General features: G+C 42.6%; 1 protein-coding gene across 2 annotated transcripts in view; it reads right to left on the minus strand.

The window, feature by feature from the left end:
* Positions 1–16,964, minus strand: part of GRM5 (glutamate metabotropic receptor 5) — a 622,492-nt gene that overhangs the window by 68,647 nt on the left and 536,881 nt on the right. For both annotated transcript variants that reach the window (XM_068978087.1, XM_068978086.1), the window contains exon 7: positions 1,830–2,769. In XM_068978087.1, the coding sequence (XP_068834188.1) occupies positions 1,830–2,769 (940 nt within the window). The remainder of the gene's footprint in view (positions 1–1,829; positions 2,770–16,964) is intronic.

A 16,964-nucleotide genomic window follows, 5' to 3' on the forward strand; every position in this document is an offset into this window, starting at 1 on the left:
TGTTTGCCTGGCCTTTGCACACACTATTTCTTTCACTTTTGACGATCCTGTGAGGTAGGCGATAGGATCTCAATATGGCAGAGGAAGAAACTAAGGCTCAGAGAGAAGAAATGGCAGTGCTAGTGTTCAAACTCAGGACAAGCTGGCTTCGAGGTTGGTGCTCTTCACCATTGCCGCATCCTCTCTCTAAGGAGCCTACCCTGGTGTGTTTTGGGATACTTAGGTACAGACTCACAGCATTCCCTCCAGCAACCCATTTCTTTTATCTATCAGGATGCCCTGGAAGATTATATTTAAAGAGAGAGTTTAAAGAAAGGCTGATAAAATGAAAGGTTGGAAAAATAAATTTTCTTAGACAAAATAAAAGGCTGATCATGCAGAGTTGCAGAAAAAGAATGTTTGAGAGTGGAGTCAGGAAGGTAGACAGAAAGTATGCCTGTAGTTAGATATATGGAAGGTCTTCTGTATAGACCATGGCATTTCCAGGATTTACTGAAGAAGTAGAAGAGGTTATTTTTTACCAAGGCTTACAAGTTAGTTGAATACCTTTCACAGTATACATGGAAAGAGATGAGAAGGCATACAGGGATCAGAAGAGAATTGAAAGAGGCAGGGAGGCAAGGTAACAATGCAAATGAGTTGGGCCGTGTGGATAAACTCCAAGCATTTTGTGAAATCTGTTTTAGTCCTCAGCAGACACAGTACCTTTACCATCACCCGTCATTTAGGCTTTGATGAATTAGGGCTGACTGGAAAGTAGGACTTTTCATGCTGGCTAAATGATGGGGTAAGAGAATTGTTCAAGGATTCGTGTTTAGCTATTTATCTTCCGTTTGAAAAGTATTTCTCTCTTACTTGTCTATCCAGATTTTCGGAAAATTCTCAAATCTCTGTAAGAGTTAGCGGATGGTATTCTGACTGGTTCTTTTGAGATGCATTCTTAAATGTTATTCCCAGTAACAGTCTATGTAGCCTTTTTGACACCTCCAAAACGGTTCTCAGGCCACTAAGATGATCTCATTGCCTTTTGAAGCACTTTAGTCCCTCATATGGGGGGGGAGGGGTGGGGGGGCGGCCTTGGGTGTTGGCTTCAGATTCTTTTCTGATGGCGGTTGCCTAAAAACTGTTAGCTGGGACACTGACCTTGGTGGGTGGGGCGGGATAGCAGGGAGCCTGGGGAACTGGCTGCTTGTTAAGGCTGATTATAGGCAAAAGCACTCTGTTGTTCTGCCCCTTTCAGCTCCTTAGATATGTCCCAGGAGTTCATGTTGCCCCTTAAGAATGAAAAGACCAATTCTACATTCTTGCATCTCTGTGGCACAGGCAATCGGGTTTGTCTGGGCTCGAGAAAGAGTCAGAGCCGTGTGAGTGCAGACGGGTAAGGGTGTTGGTGCTCTGCTCTCTACGCTCCTTTCTGCTCCATTCTACTGAGTCAGAGTTTAGTCCACAGTGGGTCTCTGTCCCCCTCAGGACCCAGACACCTTGCCTTGCCTTAGTGACTTAGCTGTGCTCTCCCAGTCCTTCTGACCTCACTTCTCTTTGCCCCAAGTCTTTGGTTTTTTTTTCCTTTATCTCAACTTCTAAGTTTCTAGGCTTAGGCTAAGTCACTAGGTCCCATATCCACTGATAGGTATATATCCAATTCTTTCCACGAAAACCATTAAAGGCTGATGTCCAAAACCCTTAGCCAGCGCCCCGCCTCCCCTAGTTTTAGTTTCTCAGCTATTTTCCATGTAAAAACCCTGGGAAACAAAGGCCACTGCTTGGGCCACAGGGGCCAGGCACCCCCTCACCCCCGCTACATCCCCCACACCCCCCACAAGCTTTACCTTAGGGTTTCCCCAGAGGAGCCCCTCCTCTTCCACAGGTTGACCAGGCTGCTGGACCTGCTGGCAGCCGAGGAGGACTTGCCGTCGCCCACGTGCATGCGCACCACGGTGGATGTGGTGAAGGCGCTGCGCACGTTCCTCTCGGGTTTGGCCAGGATGATGTACACCTTGGGCACGAACATGCAGCCGAGCGCCACCGTGGCGCTGAGGCTGACGGAGAAGCACATGGTGATGATCTTGTAGTTGCTGCCGAAGTAGATGGGCACAAAGGCCAGCCAAATGATGCAGGTGGTGTACATCGTGAAGGCGATGTACTTGGCCTCGTTAAAGTTCGCCGGAACGTTTCTGGTCTTGAAGGCGTAGAAGGTGCAGCTCAGGATCAGCAGTCCGTTGTATCCCAGAGGGGTGACGACCCCCAGGTTGGTCGTGTTGCAGATCAGGTAGACCTCTCGAATGCTCGGGTAGTCATGCATTATATCCGGAGGCTCCATGATAAACAGGGCGACGATGATGCCTAGCTGAATGCATATGAGGATGAACGCGATCACCAGCTGGGCACAGGCACTCATGAATCGGGGCTTTTTGGTACAGATCTTCTTCTTGCTCCCAGCCAGGATCCGGGCAATGCGATTGGTCTTGGTGACCAGAGCCGAGTAGCTCATGGCTGGGGAGAGACCAATGCCTATTCTTTGCAGGTAGCAGTAAATCTGTTTGGGCTTCGCAATGAGGCAGAAGGTACACAAGTAGCCCAGGCAGATGCCAGCGAGGATAATGTAGCAGAGTTCCCTGCTGGAGGACTTGACTACTGGCGTGTCTCGGTAGATGATGAAGATCGCGGTGACAAACAGGGTGGCCAGCAGGCCAAGGCAGGCAAACACCACGGCTGCGATGGGCTCGGGGTCACCCCAGCGGAGATACTGCACTGGGATCAAGTCACAACCTGCAGAGACACAGACACACACTGAAGAAGAGGGAAGAAATGCGGATGCGGGTCACCTGTGCTAAGGTACAGGCAGATGCTTGTGACTCTCTCAGTTGGTCTCCAGTCGACCCTTTTAACTTCAGTATCCCATACTAGTCCTTTCCGCAGATATTCAGTCATCAAATATTTATCTTTAGATTATCAAATGTATACTCTGTGATAGGAGCTGTTCTGGGTTCTGAAAACAAAATGATAAAGAACGTATTCCCTGCCCTTAAACAAACAAACAAACGTGGTAGGGAAGGGGGGGCACTTTTAAAGACTCACAGGTGGGATAAGGGCCACGTTGACACACAGCAAGGATCTTGACTCCATCTGCGGGTAATGAAGCCTCCTTCAACAGGAATGAGCAAATGGAAGCACTGAGGTGTAGCTTCGTTTGTGGATTTGGTTGGTTTGGCAAATAAATCAATTGTACAGAAAGAGCTTGGGGGCATGGGAGGAGGTCACATACAGTAATGTGGCCCAAGATAAGCCTGGGATGTAGGCAGGAGGGAATCTTGCCAGACAAAGAGTCTTAGATCGATGGGAAGTCATTGGAGGGATCTATGCAGAGTAGAGGAATGAGGTGGTCAGATTTGTGTGTGTGTGTGTGTGTTTTAAACATTCTTTGGATTTCTGAGTGGATTTTGGATGAGATAAATGTGTAGAGGGATTTGAGAACTATTTGAAATGATACAGACTGTTTACGTGGATGAGATGGTATGTGAAAGGTAAAGGCATCCAGGATGACCAACATTGGATCCATCTATGCTGTCTTTGACTCTACCACAAAAAACACAGCAATGTGGCAACATTTGGGTTATGTGCCCTCTTTTAAAATGTCTTTAGGACAGTGATTCTCAAGCTTGACTACACACTGTAATCACTTAGGTATTTTTTAAGAATACCGTGGCTTAGGTTTTACTGCCAGAGTTTCTGATTTCACTGGCCTGGGCATCAGGATTTTTAAAAGGCACTCCAAGGGCTTCTAAGTGTGCAGCCAGAGTTGAGAACCATTGCTCTAGAAGGATCATTCCTGTCAATTAGATTTTTAAAACAGAATTGAGATATCTTTATTGAGTGAGCAGGAGAGGAGTTGGTTTTCCCTAATGGCTCAGTGGTAAAGAATCTGCCTGCAGTTCAGGAGACCGGGGTTTGATCCCTGGTTTGGGAAGATACCCTGGAGGAGAGCATGGCAACCCACTCCAGTATTCTTGCCTGCAGAATCCCATGGACAGAGGAGCCTGCTGGGCTATAGTCCATGGGGTTGCAGAAAGTCGGAGATGATTGAAGTGGCTAAGCAGCAGCAAGAGAGGAGATTAGTAATCTGGAGCCTTAGACAATTCAGCAATGTAGCAGAGATTACTAATGGCCTGCAGATATCCATTCTCCCCTTCTCCCTCAGCAACATATCTCCAGTTTCATTTGAGGGGATAAAGGATACAACTAAAATGCCACCTTTGCCAGCAGCCTTTGCAGTCAGATGTGCCATATGACTAGGTTTTAGCCAGAAAGAGGTAAGTAGAGAACTCCTTAAAGGAAAGTGGTTCGTATTGGGAAGTACCTTTTGTGCCTTTCCCTGCTTTCTCCTTCTGTTGACTGGACTATACACGTGATGGCTGGAGCTCCAGTAGTTATCTTAGACTCTGAGGTAACAGAGTCTAAGTCGGAAAACATGTCTTGGGATTTGGAAGAGAAAAATATAGGGAGTCTGAGTCCCTGTTAACCATGGAACCACTGACTAGCTGTGGATGATGTATGTCATATTTATCTTGTGTAAACTACTTTTATTTCCCTGATATATGCAGCCAATGGAAAAGGACATGGCAACCCACTCCAGTAATCTTGCCTGGGAAATCCCAAGGCCAGAGGAGCCTGGTGGGCTACAGTCCATGTGGTCGTAAAAGAGTCAGACACGACTGAGCGACTAAACAACAGCAGTGCAGCCAGACCAGATCCTAACTGATACAGGTGTAACTTACTATATCTCATGGTCAAGGGTGTTGTAGTAAGTGACTGAATGTCAGTGGTTAATCGGAGCTAAGGGAAGCAGCAAAAACAGTATGTGATGATGGTATAGGGGAGCAGAATTTGCTACCCCAAAATATGTCTCTTTGACATATTAAGTATTTTAAGCTGGTTATTTTCTAAGGAACAGCAGACAAAGGAAAAACTCTGAAAACCAAATAGGAGGAGATGCCTTTTTGTCAGAAATGTTTGCATTTATAAGGGAAATCTCTCTTTGTAAGGGGATCTCCCTCACTGTATAGAAGAGGAGGATGACCAATATCACTAGAAATTCTGATTGGTGGAGAAGGCAAAGACTCAAATCTGCATAATGACCTTTGTTCCCCTTACTGCTGTGCTTTTTCTCGCCTTGCTGACTGTCGCCACCCTTAACATCTTTTGTCTTTAACTGACGATGGTATTTAAGGTAAGGGCTTTGGCCATGTTGGTGAGTTCCTCATTTTTCCTGAGTCTCTCCCCTGTTGACTGGTTATTAAGCTCTTCGATTTCTCTTCTTGTTGTCTTGTGTCAGTTTAATTCTTAGGCTAGCCAGAAGAACATAGAAGGGCAGAGGGAAATTTCTTTCTCCCTGATACTGACAAAGAAGTGTGTGGTTCTTTCAAGATATGTTTAAGGGCAGCTCTGTTGTAAAAAGGAATGGAAACAATCTTTCCTTTCCCTTATTTCTGACTTGCCAGTCTCTTTCTTTAAGATCTTAGGTTTCAAATAGTGCTATTAGTTTACAATAAGATTCATTATGAGCTTAATAGGATTTGTGAGTTAGCTTAGGATCCCCAGCACACTTTACAAAATTGTTTCTGTGGGAAAATACATGCTTATTTAAAACACCTGTGCTTTTAACTTTAAAAAGTGTGTATGTGGATAGCCCAGAGCAAATATGACAGTTTATATAGTGTATAGAATTATAAATAAATGCATATCTCATTGCTGATGAATGTGTGTTAGTCGCTCAGTCATGTCTGACTCTTTGTTACCCCATGGACTGTAGCCTGTCAGGCTCCTCTGTCTGTGGAATTCTCCAGGCAAGAATATTGGAATGGGCCATTCCCTTCTCCAGGGGATCTTCCGACCCAGAGATTGAACCTGGGTCTCCTGAATTGAAAGCAGATTCTTTACCACCTGAGCCACCAGGGATGCCTGCTAATGACTATACCTGTGTCCATAGTTTAGGCAACCGTGTTCACATATGCTGTTTGTATGTAGGAATTCAGCTTCGGAGACTTTAGTATACCATAGGGTTAAGGTTCATATTTACAAATTTGTTCCTCATAGAGACTATTTTACAACAAGAAATTAGCGACCAATCATTTCTATCATTATTCTTCCATAGCAGTTTATAATAGTGATATGACAGTGAAAGTTATTATGTTCTGTAGTTAATTCTCTAGGCGTCTATTTCCCCTACTAGGTTCTGAGCTATTAAACGACTATAGTAATGTACTTATAGAGGAAAGATGTTATGTGGTGCCTGAAGCAGGAAGCCCTTCATTAGCTAAAGAGAATAACTATATCTATATTTATATATATATTTACATATATGTATATATATTTCCCTGATGGCTCAGTGGTAGACTCCACCTGCCAATGAGGGAGATGCAGGTTCAGTCCCTGGTGTGGGAAGATCTCCTGCAGAAGGAAACAGCAGTGCACTCCAATATTCTTGCCTCAGAAACCCCGTGGACCCAGGACCTAGCGGGCTATATAGTCCATGGACTTGCAAAGAGCTGGATGCGACTTAGCGATGAAACAACAACAAGGAGGACTTTCCCTCAACTCGCTTCTTTTTGTTAGCCCATACTGTTTTGCTGAATCTTAACTGTTTTTGTATAAATGTAATTAGCACACTAATTACTAAATGCTTTCTATATGATAAGACTCACCACTATTTTTGTGTCAAATATATTCTTGAACTTTTCATGTGCAACCTATTAACATCATGTGTGAACCTAAAGAAAGCTCCACTAGATATGTGTTGGAAGAAATGTATATAAGGGATGCCTCTTATATGGTGACTATTTTTGCAAACTTGTCAGAATTTATACATTGAAATGAGTGTTTTTTTTTTTTTTCATTTGACATGAACCACTCCAAAGACTTAATGTTGAGTTTAATGATGCTGCCATTGCACAAAATACTTTTGAAGCTATTCTTTTGGAATAGCAAATTGGATTCTGATTAGAGTGTTATAATCACTGAATCTTATAATTGGATAAGATCTTAGAGTTTCCAAAAATGAATGTGCATCACAGTCACTGGGAGAGTCTAGAAAAATACAACTCAAGAGATTTTGAATCAGTACATAAGGGGTGGGACAAAGGATTTTTTGTTTAATAAGAGGGCTCAATAATGGATGTGAGAGTTGGATCGTAAAGAAGGCTGAGCACTGAAGAATTGATGCTTTCGGATTGTGGTGTTGGAGAAGACTCTTGAGAGTCCCTTGGACTGCAAGGAGATCCAACCAGTCAGTCCTAAAGATCAACCCTGAATATTCACTGGAAGGACTGATGCTGAACCTGAAGCTCCAATACTTTGGCCACCTGATGTGAAGAGCTGACTCATTGGGAAAGATCCTCATGCTAGGAAAGATTGAGGGCAGAAGCAGGGGGCAACGGAGAATGAGATGGTTGGATTGCAATACCAACTCAATGGACATGAAACTGAGCAAACTCTGGGAGAGAGTGAAGGACAGGGAAGCCTGGCGTGCTGTAGACCATGGGGTCACAAAGAATGAGGCACAACTGAGCGACTGTACAACAACAACAAAGTTCAATGAGTGTACAACCGGCCCTGGGTTGGCAGCCCAGCCGTAGAGGTCATCAAGCTGGCTTCTCACCCAGTATGTGAATGTCTTATATGACAAATCCCTAACCCTACCTAAGGCTTCCCATGAACTGTAGTGTCTCAAGGACAGGACTAGTAGGAGCGGGAAGATAGATTGGAAATTCAGGAGGTCTGGATGGCAGGTGGAGACTAGAGGTGAAGTAAATGGTTAGAAAGCTATCACAATAGGACTGTCAAAGGGTGATAGGGCGAGAAATAAAAGCCACTGTCCTGAGAACATTCAGCTGGTAAAGATATTTCAGGGCTAGAACTGAAAGAAATGATGAGGTAGATAGAGAGCAGAGTCAGGATAGAGGCTTCCAACCAAGCCAATGGCAGTGCTATTAACGGAGAAGAGGGCTGTTGGAAGAAAAGGACCACAGTTTATAGGAATGACATTTAGTCCCAGTTTGGACATGTTGTATTTGAAATGTTTATGACCAGTGGAGCAGGCAGAAGCAGAAGCTTAGGAGAGATCTCAGGGTGGAAGGTATAGCTTTAGGCATCACCTGTGAGTAGAAATTAGAGACATGGAAATGAATGTAATCAACAAGGAAATTCATGGATATAGATTTAGAATTCTGAGGAGCCTACACATCTGCTGTGACACTGACCTCAAGGAATGGGAGCGGAAGATGACACGCCAGGGAAGACATAAGCTAGATCAGCTAGAAGGAAGGAAGGATGTCAGAAGCCAAAGGAAACTGGTTCCCTGGATGACGCACCACAACCCTCCTCTAAATACAGTTTAGTTCTTTTTTCTTTTTCCTTCTTAAATCCTCACCCAAAGAGCTTGCACAGCTGTTTGAGCTTCAGTTTCCAGGTCTCTTTCCCAGTGGCACGCTGCTCTCATATGTACCTGTTTGTTTGTTGAAGCTTGGGCTCAGTTGCTTCAGTTGTGCCCAACTCTGCACCCCATGGACTGCAGCCTGCCAGGCTCCTCTGTCCATGGAACTCTCCAGGCAAGAGAACTGGAGTGGGTTGCCATTTCCTCCTCTAGGGGATCCTCCCGACCCAGGGATTGAAACTTCGTCTCTCAGGTCTCCTGCATTGGCAGGTGTGTTCTTTATCTCTCGTGCCACTTGGGAAGCTCCCTGCTTTCCCTACTATTACAGCTAATTCCTTTGAGCAAGGGGTGGTATCCTTCCATTGCTGTATTCCTGTCATGGGACATGTTCTATCCAATCTCAGAATCTTGAGATACTGTTCACATTATTATATCTTTAGATTTTCATTGATTACTGTCCCCACTTTGCATTGGTTTACAAACATCTGAACGCCCTGTTATTCTTCCTAAATCTCTTCCTTATATGCTTCTGTGAATTACTGGGCCTTTTCTCCATTAATGGTTTTCTTTCTTTTTTATTTTAATCCCTGTTTCATTCTTAGTATAATGGTAAATTACTGGCAGTACTCAGTGTACTGGTAAGTCATGACTAGAAGGGTATGTAGAAGTTAACTAAGAATGTATGGAATGTGTACTTTATATTTTATTATAAATTAAATCAGTTTAGCGTATGCTTTCATGTTTTAGATTAAAGAATGTTGATCATATCAGTGAAGTTCCGTCCTAACAAGCATATTAGAGTTTCTTAGAAGATGCACAAGTATTTCCTTTCTGAGAAGCACAGGAGGCATAAATTACAAAATCAAGGCCTGTTTTCTGATGACATTTATTTAGAAAAGTCTCCGTTTCTCACTTTCCCCCCTGCCCCCACTTTCATGCCTGATCTGTATTCTGTGATTCTCTGGTATAATCCATCCTTTCGTAGCATACAGTGACATATACTGGAGATAGCAAGAGTTTTTTCTTGACCGTTACAGTTTATTACAAGATACTGAATATAGCTCCTTGTGCTGTACACAGCACCTTGTGTGTCTGTTTCATGTATAGTAGTTTGTATCTGCTAACCCCTAAATCCTAGTTTATCCCTCCCCACCCCCTTTCCCCTTTGGTAACTATAAGTTTGTTTTCTATGTCAATGGGTCTGTTTGTGTTTCGAAAATAAGTGCATTTGTATCATTATTTTTAAGATTCCAAATATAAGTGATATCATATGATGTTTGCTTCACTTAGCATGATAATCTCTGGGTCCATCCCTGTTGCAGCAAGTGGCATTATTTTATTTTCATGGCTGAATAATATTCCACGATACATATGTACGTATATATGCCCATATATATGTGTGCATCTGTGTCACGTCTTCCTTTATCCACGCACCTGTCAGTGGACGTTTAGGTCACTCCCATGTCTTGGCTGTTGTGAATAGAGCTGCTGTGAACATGGCTTCATGCATCTTTTTGAATTAGTGTTTTCCCGATAGATACCGAGGAGTGGGATTATAGGGATCATTTGGTAACTCCATTTTTGGTTTTATAAGGAACCTCCATACTGTTCTCCATAGTGGCTGTACCAGTTTACATTCCTACCAACAATGTAGGAGAGTTCCCTTTTCTCTATACCTTCTCCAGCAGAAAATACAAGTTTTTTTTTTTTTAAGGGATAGTGAGGTGCCAACACTGTGTTATGCGCATTATCCTGTGATTCCCCTTGTGTGCTGCCCATACATCTGATGAGAGATGGATGGCTCACTGACTTCCTGGACACCTAAAAACAATATGACTGCTTAGCAATAATTGCTACTCATGCTTACTGTTTGGGCATCAGTCTTACAGGGTTAACATTCCTATAGTTCATAGTTCCTAGACTGTTGGGTTTTCAAACCCTCTTCCAAGTCTGTTCAGGCAGAATGAACGAGGAGTCAAAGACCCTAGAACATGTGCCTGATGGTCTGTGCGTTGACTTGGCAGGGACTCCTTACTGAGCTCCCCACTTCCTGTATGATTTTGGAGGAAAGGAAGATGCTGCTGAGAATATCTGAGAGTCAGATTGTGTGTCCTTTGCTGTCAAGGCATTTCAGGTATACAAAGCTCATGTGGGGCTCTTACGGGACTCTCCTTTGGCACATGAACAACAGACATGCCCAGAGTGGGAGGGGCTGCCTGGAACCAACACCGTCATGCATGCTCTCATTTGGTTCCACCAACAGACCACGGGTCTGCCTTTGCTTCCTTCTTTACGTTTCTGGATTTGGGTCTCTCAGGTGCTGGCTTGAGATCACAGCATGATGCAGACTCAGAATTCTTTCTGCCTTGTTCATAACCCTGATCATTTAATATCTTCTCATCACTTGGCCTAAGGTGAAGTTTTTCTGCTTAGATATTTGAGAAGAATTGGAAGTGGTGTGTGTGACTGTGTTATATTTATTGTTGTTTAGTTGCTAAGTTGTGTCCAGGTCTTTGCAACCCCATGGACTGGAGCCTGCCAGGCTCCTCTGTCCATGGGTGTTCCCAGGCCAGAATACTGGAGAAGGTTACCATTTCCTTCTCCAGGGGATCTTCTTGACCCAAGGATCAAACCCATGTCTCCTGCATTGGCAGACAGATTCTTTACCACTGAGCCACCTGGGAAGCCCATGTTCTACTTAGATATCTTATTTTTCTTTGTATTCCTGTAAATATAATTTGTTTTGTGTGTATATATGTGCATATGTGAGGGGGCGTGAGAGAGAGGTCATATTGTTTAGGTCTATCTGCAGGGATGGGGGAGCCTGGTGGGCTGCCATCTATGGGGTCGCACAGAGTCGGACACGACTGAAGTGGCTTAGCAGCAGCAGCAGCAGCAGCTCTACTTTACTCTAAGCACCCTGATGTCAGAGACGACTTTGCCGCTTTTGCTCACAAATGGAACCCTGTACTGAGCACAGTGCTTCACTCATATGGTTAGCATAGAATTTACAAATTAATATATAGTACCTACTCCAGTGGTCATGTATGGATGTGAGAGCTGGACGGTGAAGAAAGCTGAGTGCCAAAGAATTGATGCTTTTGAACTGTGGTGTTGGAGAAGACTCTTGAGTCCCTTGGACTGCAAGGAGATCCAACCAGTCCATTCTGAAGGATATCAGCCCTGGGATTTCTTTGGAGGGAATGATGCTGAAGCTGGAACTCCAATACTTTGGCCACCTCATGCGAAGAGTTGACTCATTGGAAAAGACTCTGATGCTGGGAAGGATTGGGGGCAGGAGGAAGAGGGGATGACAGAGGATGAGATGGCTGGATGGCATCACTGACTCGATGGAATTGAGTCTGAGTGAACTCTGGGAGTTGGTGGTGGACAGGGAGGCCTGGCGTGCTGCGATTCATGGGGTTGCAAAGAGTCGGACATGACTGAGCGACTGAACTGACTGAACTGACTCGCTGACTATATAATCAAAGTATGTAATTATCATTGTAGTATGTAGATCAAGTCATTTTCAGCAAAGCTTTTTGTTGCCTTTAGGAAGTTCCAAGTTACAGAACTGTTATGTATTGTTGTAGAAAGAAATTTAAATTTGCTGTTTTACACCTGAATCTTAGAGTCAGGATTCTAAACCAGAGAGGGCAAAACTAAGTAAACACCTAAGAGGCTTCCTTCTGCCTAGTGGTGTGACGTGTCTCACGTTAGAAATGTTCCTGATACTGACTTGGCAGTGATCAATATTTGTGCTTGGCTGATTAATTCTGAGTAATTCATTGGATCTGGGAATTATGAGTAGAAGAAAGAGGGTGGCAGTCACAGAAGTCATTTTTTAACAAATATCATTTACTGTAAAGTTCAGATACACTGTTCCCCAAAAGGCTGTTGTTAATTGCAACATTTTTTACTCTAGGCCAGAACAAAAGCCCCCAGGTCCTCTTCAGGAAAAGCATATTCGAGAGTTGATTGATTTCCCCTTTCCCTTAGCATGAAACAAAGCATACCATGAACACTCCCTCAAATAAAAATTTAGTCCGTATTCAAAATGTTAGGTTTTATGGGCAGTCATTCAATGGGAAGCCACTTTATTCTTGTTTATGCCAGCATTAAAAAAAGGAGAAACAATATTTATTGAATGCCTACTAAATGTCAGGTGTTATCCTAGATATTTTAGGTAATTTTCATAATAAACAAGTCAGGCAAGCATCATTAACTCTATTTTACAGAGAGACAAAATGAGGTTTAATCTGGTTTGGTGCTGAGATTAAAACCCTGTGAAAGTTTTTATTGCTTGATTAACTGATTGATTTAGCTATTCCCTTCTCCAGGGGAATCTTCCAACCCAGGGATCAAACCCAAGTCTCCTGCACTGCAGGCAGATTCTTTACCATCTGAGCCACCGGAGAAGCTTATGTTACATCAGGGGAGCCAGACTGATCAAAGTGTTCCTTTCAAAGGGCCCCTGAGGTTAATTAGTAGGAATGAGAATCATGAATTATCAGCAGTGTCTGCCATGGGCAAGGAGGGGTTAATGGTGACATAGATATTTGATGTTTGTTAGTAGTAGTGTCAGTCACTCAGTCATGTTTAACTCTTTGTAACCCCATGGTCTGCAGCCCCTCAGGCTCCTCTGTCCATGGGATTCTTCAGGCAAGAATACTGGAGTGGGTTGCCATTCCCTTCTCCAAGGGATCTTCCAGACCCAGGGATGGAGCCCAGGTCTCCTGCACTGCAGGTAATTTCTTTACCATCTGAGATATTGATATTTGTTATCCTGATATAAATGCATGCTCCCATCTGAGAAATCTCATTGGTTCAGAGTCTCCAGCAAGGTTCTCATCCTGGCTTATATGTTGTCCCGAGCGTTGCTAGCTAGACACAGATTAGTAAATTAGTCCTTTTGTGTCCCTAAAGTTTTCTAGCGTGGACGTTTTTTTCTGAATGTGCGCCCAGTACCCATAGCACATGGGGACGAGAACTGTTGTTAGGACATGGCTAACATAGGGGACTCCCAGCTACCCGTTTGTCACTGGATCCAGCCTATTTCATGCCCTTCAAGGTTTAGGACGTATTTTTTGTTTTAGATTCCCTTAAATAAAATTCCCTCAGAGAAATGGCAACTCAGGGCTATAGTTTTTATTATTTTTTGCTGGTTTATTTTAGAGGGGAATTTGAAATTGTATGCAAAGATTTATTTCACAGTTAAGACAATAAAGAATGATGTGGCAGTTCTGCAGAGTGCTGAGACGGGGGGATTATCACAGATGCACGTTGGTAGGGAACAGCTTTGCAAATATGACTTCTGGTCATACTGCAGATAAATAAGAGAGGGAAAACACAGCATATGAATTTAAGTAATAATAAAATGTGCTGGCTGGGATACTTTGCTCCAACTTTACCTTTCCTCTCTCCCTCACTAGCTGACTCATTACTCTTTCATTTTCCAGCTCTTCTTTGAGCATGGCTTTTCTGATTCCTGGAGCGACAGGTTCCTCCGTGTGGTCAAACAGCTCCTCCTGCCTGTCATGTCTCTTGCACACTTTCTTCGCACGTGATAGCACAACTATGATGCTCATAGTGAGCTTGTCAGTCTGTTTCATGCAGTAGGCGGAGAGATTGAGCAGCAGGAGACTGCGTTTTGCTCTGCTGTGCCAGGCACTGTAGCCAGCACACAATAGGCCGTTAAACAGGTTGAACAAATGAATGATTCTGCCAATGGCAGGGAGACCAGCTGAGGACTCCGGAGACACACACTTCACTTCCGGCTCGCGCTGCAAATACTTCCTGTGATTATGGGGGTCTTCCTCCGCTCATCTGCATCTCCGTTTTTTTTATACAACAAATGGAAATAACGCAAACCTCCCTTTCCTAATGAAGATTTTAATATAGAAAACCCTTGTACAAAAGTCTGCATATGAGAAATTTAAGACTGATTGCCTGAAAAGCCCAGTGAAGCAATTATTCAGGACTGAGAAAATAAAACACTTGAGACTGTTTTTGTATTTTACTGGAATAAAACATTGAAGTCATCAATGTTAAACCAAGAGGTAATGAATGGAATTTTACAGACATGATTTGAGCTATAATGAGTGTTTTACAATTAATTTCTATTTATTTCTGTTAATTTTCTGGCTTGCCAGACTCTCTTTTCAGGCTCCCTTTCCTCTGCTTTCAGTCAGTCTTTTTTTTTTTTTTTTTTAACTTTTTACAAATAATCTGCATAGACAGTAAAAAGCCTTTCCTCTTGTGATTGTTCTTCTATCCAAATGTTCAAAGGGTTTCAGATTTTGTGACTCAGAATTCTTGCTGCCACTCTCTAGGTTTGACTGTATTTCCACCATTCTCTAGGCACTCCTATATTTCCATGTCTTGATTTTTTTATTTTTTTTCCTTTGAGATATACCAGACTGTTCTAGGGCTTGGGTTTACATTACCTTTCCTAAGACTGGCTGCAAAAATTCAGTGCATACCCTGCCATGGATTTTTACTTCATGATTCTCCTCCTCAGAATGCCAGTTTCTGAATTTTAAGTATTATCATATTATAAGGATTCCTCAGGTGTATATTATAAGGATTCCTCAGGTAAGCTACTGGTATATATTTAAGTAACAACAATGCTCATGTTTATTGTAAAATGAAAATATGAGAAACAAAGCCCCCATGTGAAAGTGCACTGAAAATTGTTCACTGAGCCAATCTAGTGTGTTACACTCCCCTCTTGGTTCACTTCACATTATTGAGTGCCTGTTCTGCCCAAGGTCCTGACTCTCCACTGTGTTTATACAAAGGCAATTGTTTTCCTTTAAGATAGTGTGCTGGTCCGGTGCTCAGGCTCTGTGCTCTGCTGGGCACCACCCTGAGCACTGTACACTTATTTCTTCTTTACGATCCACAACCTTCTATGAAGTGGGCCCCATTGTTTCAAGCATTTTCAATCAAGGAAACCGAGGTAGTAGGATTATAATTGAGGAGCATTTGAAAAGGAACCAGAGGAGGAGAAGAGAAAAGAGGGGAGAGAAAAAGAGGAAATGTAGAGGAAACAGCCAAAATTACAAGTCAGATATACAGAGGAAGCTCTCTATAGCACAGTGATAGAATGTCATGAGAGAATTATAATATTTCTGGGAATTACTACTGAGAGTTCAGGTGGGAAGTCAGTAAAAGCTTTAGGAGGGAAGATAATAATGCCTTCCTGCCTACATCTCAAGGATTAAAGTGAGGAACATATAAAATAACACGTGACTTGAACAGTGGTGTAATAATTATCAAGTGTGAAAAAGGGAGGAAAGAGATGTATATACATAAAGCAATACTGAGTCAACATCTGCTAAATTGCCTGTGTGTTTTATTGGATTGTGCTAAGTTTTTCTGGGGAAAAGCCAGGCCTGTTTTATGTTTCTAGCCAGTTTATAAATACAGAACCCAAGTAAATGGTATTGTATTGTCTTAAGTTGCTTGTAAGTACAAGGCAGCACATACGATCTCTGAATTTTTCACTCAAAGTGATTTTCTAAGAGGTGGCAAGATAGGAGACATTTATCTACTTCATATTACTCATGTAACACACCAGTGCTTTATGAAGCATTTTCCAAGTGGGTTAGATAATGTAGTGGTGGGCACTGTGTTACAATGTTTTATGTTCCCTGGGGTGGGGGAGGGAACGTGAGAATTTATTTCGGGTAAGCTATATTTATCAAAAGCTGAAATCAATGAAACCACAGTATTTCCTTCAGTCTGGTTATATCAGTGTGGTTTTTGACCATGATGACATTGTTTTTAGCCAGACCACAAATTTATCATTGTGAAGAGCAATTCTTCATTGCTCAGTTTCTGGCAAGATGCAAAGTGGTTTATGTTCTCTTTGAGGACCTGTTTTGAGAAGGTCCATTGAGAGAGGGCATTTTAACATTTATTTGTCCTGATGAAGGAAATGGTATTTACATTTATAAGGATACCATCTTTTTGACTGATCTGGTGGGATACATAAATTTATAAGTTACTGAGAAATGAGAATAGTAAGGAGCCATTTTATAATTTATCAATATACGAGCCCTGGCACCTCACTGAAAAAATGTTCTTTTCAGTAGTGACTGAAACAACTTCATCAAATTCATTTATTTGAAAAAGACCACTGCACAAAATTTTTCACAGCATTTTAGAGATTCCTTTAGAGAAAATCCAGCAACTAATGGCCATTTGTGTTGTTGCCTGTAGCTTCTGATTATCAAGGATAAAAACATGAGTTTTCAAGGAAGACTTTCACACTAAGGCTTTAGCCTTACTCCTGCTACTTACTGTGTGATCACAAGTATGGATATTTTACATTTTCAACTCAGTTTTCTGTAAAATGGAGACAGTGATTCCAACTTTTCTGGATAAGACCTTTCAGTATAAGGAGGATTGGGGGCAGAACATGAAGTTCCTTTTATAGTGGATGACAGGCACTCAATACATGGGGATTTGTTGCCTTTCTTCTATTCTGTAATTTATTTCTTAGCAAACATTTATTGAGTGTCTGCTGTGT

Source organism: Capricornis sumatraensis, chromosome 8 (genome assembly GCF_032405125.1).
Source record: "Capricornis sumatraensis isolate serow.1 chromosome 8, serow.2, whole genome shotgun sequence".
In the NCBI taxonomy this organism is placed as follows: Eukaryota; Metazoa; Chordata; class Mammalia; order Artiodactyla; family Bovidae; genus Capricornis; species Capricornis sumatraensis.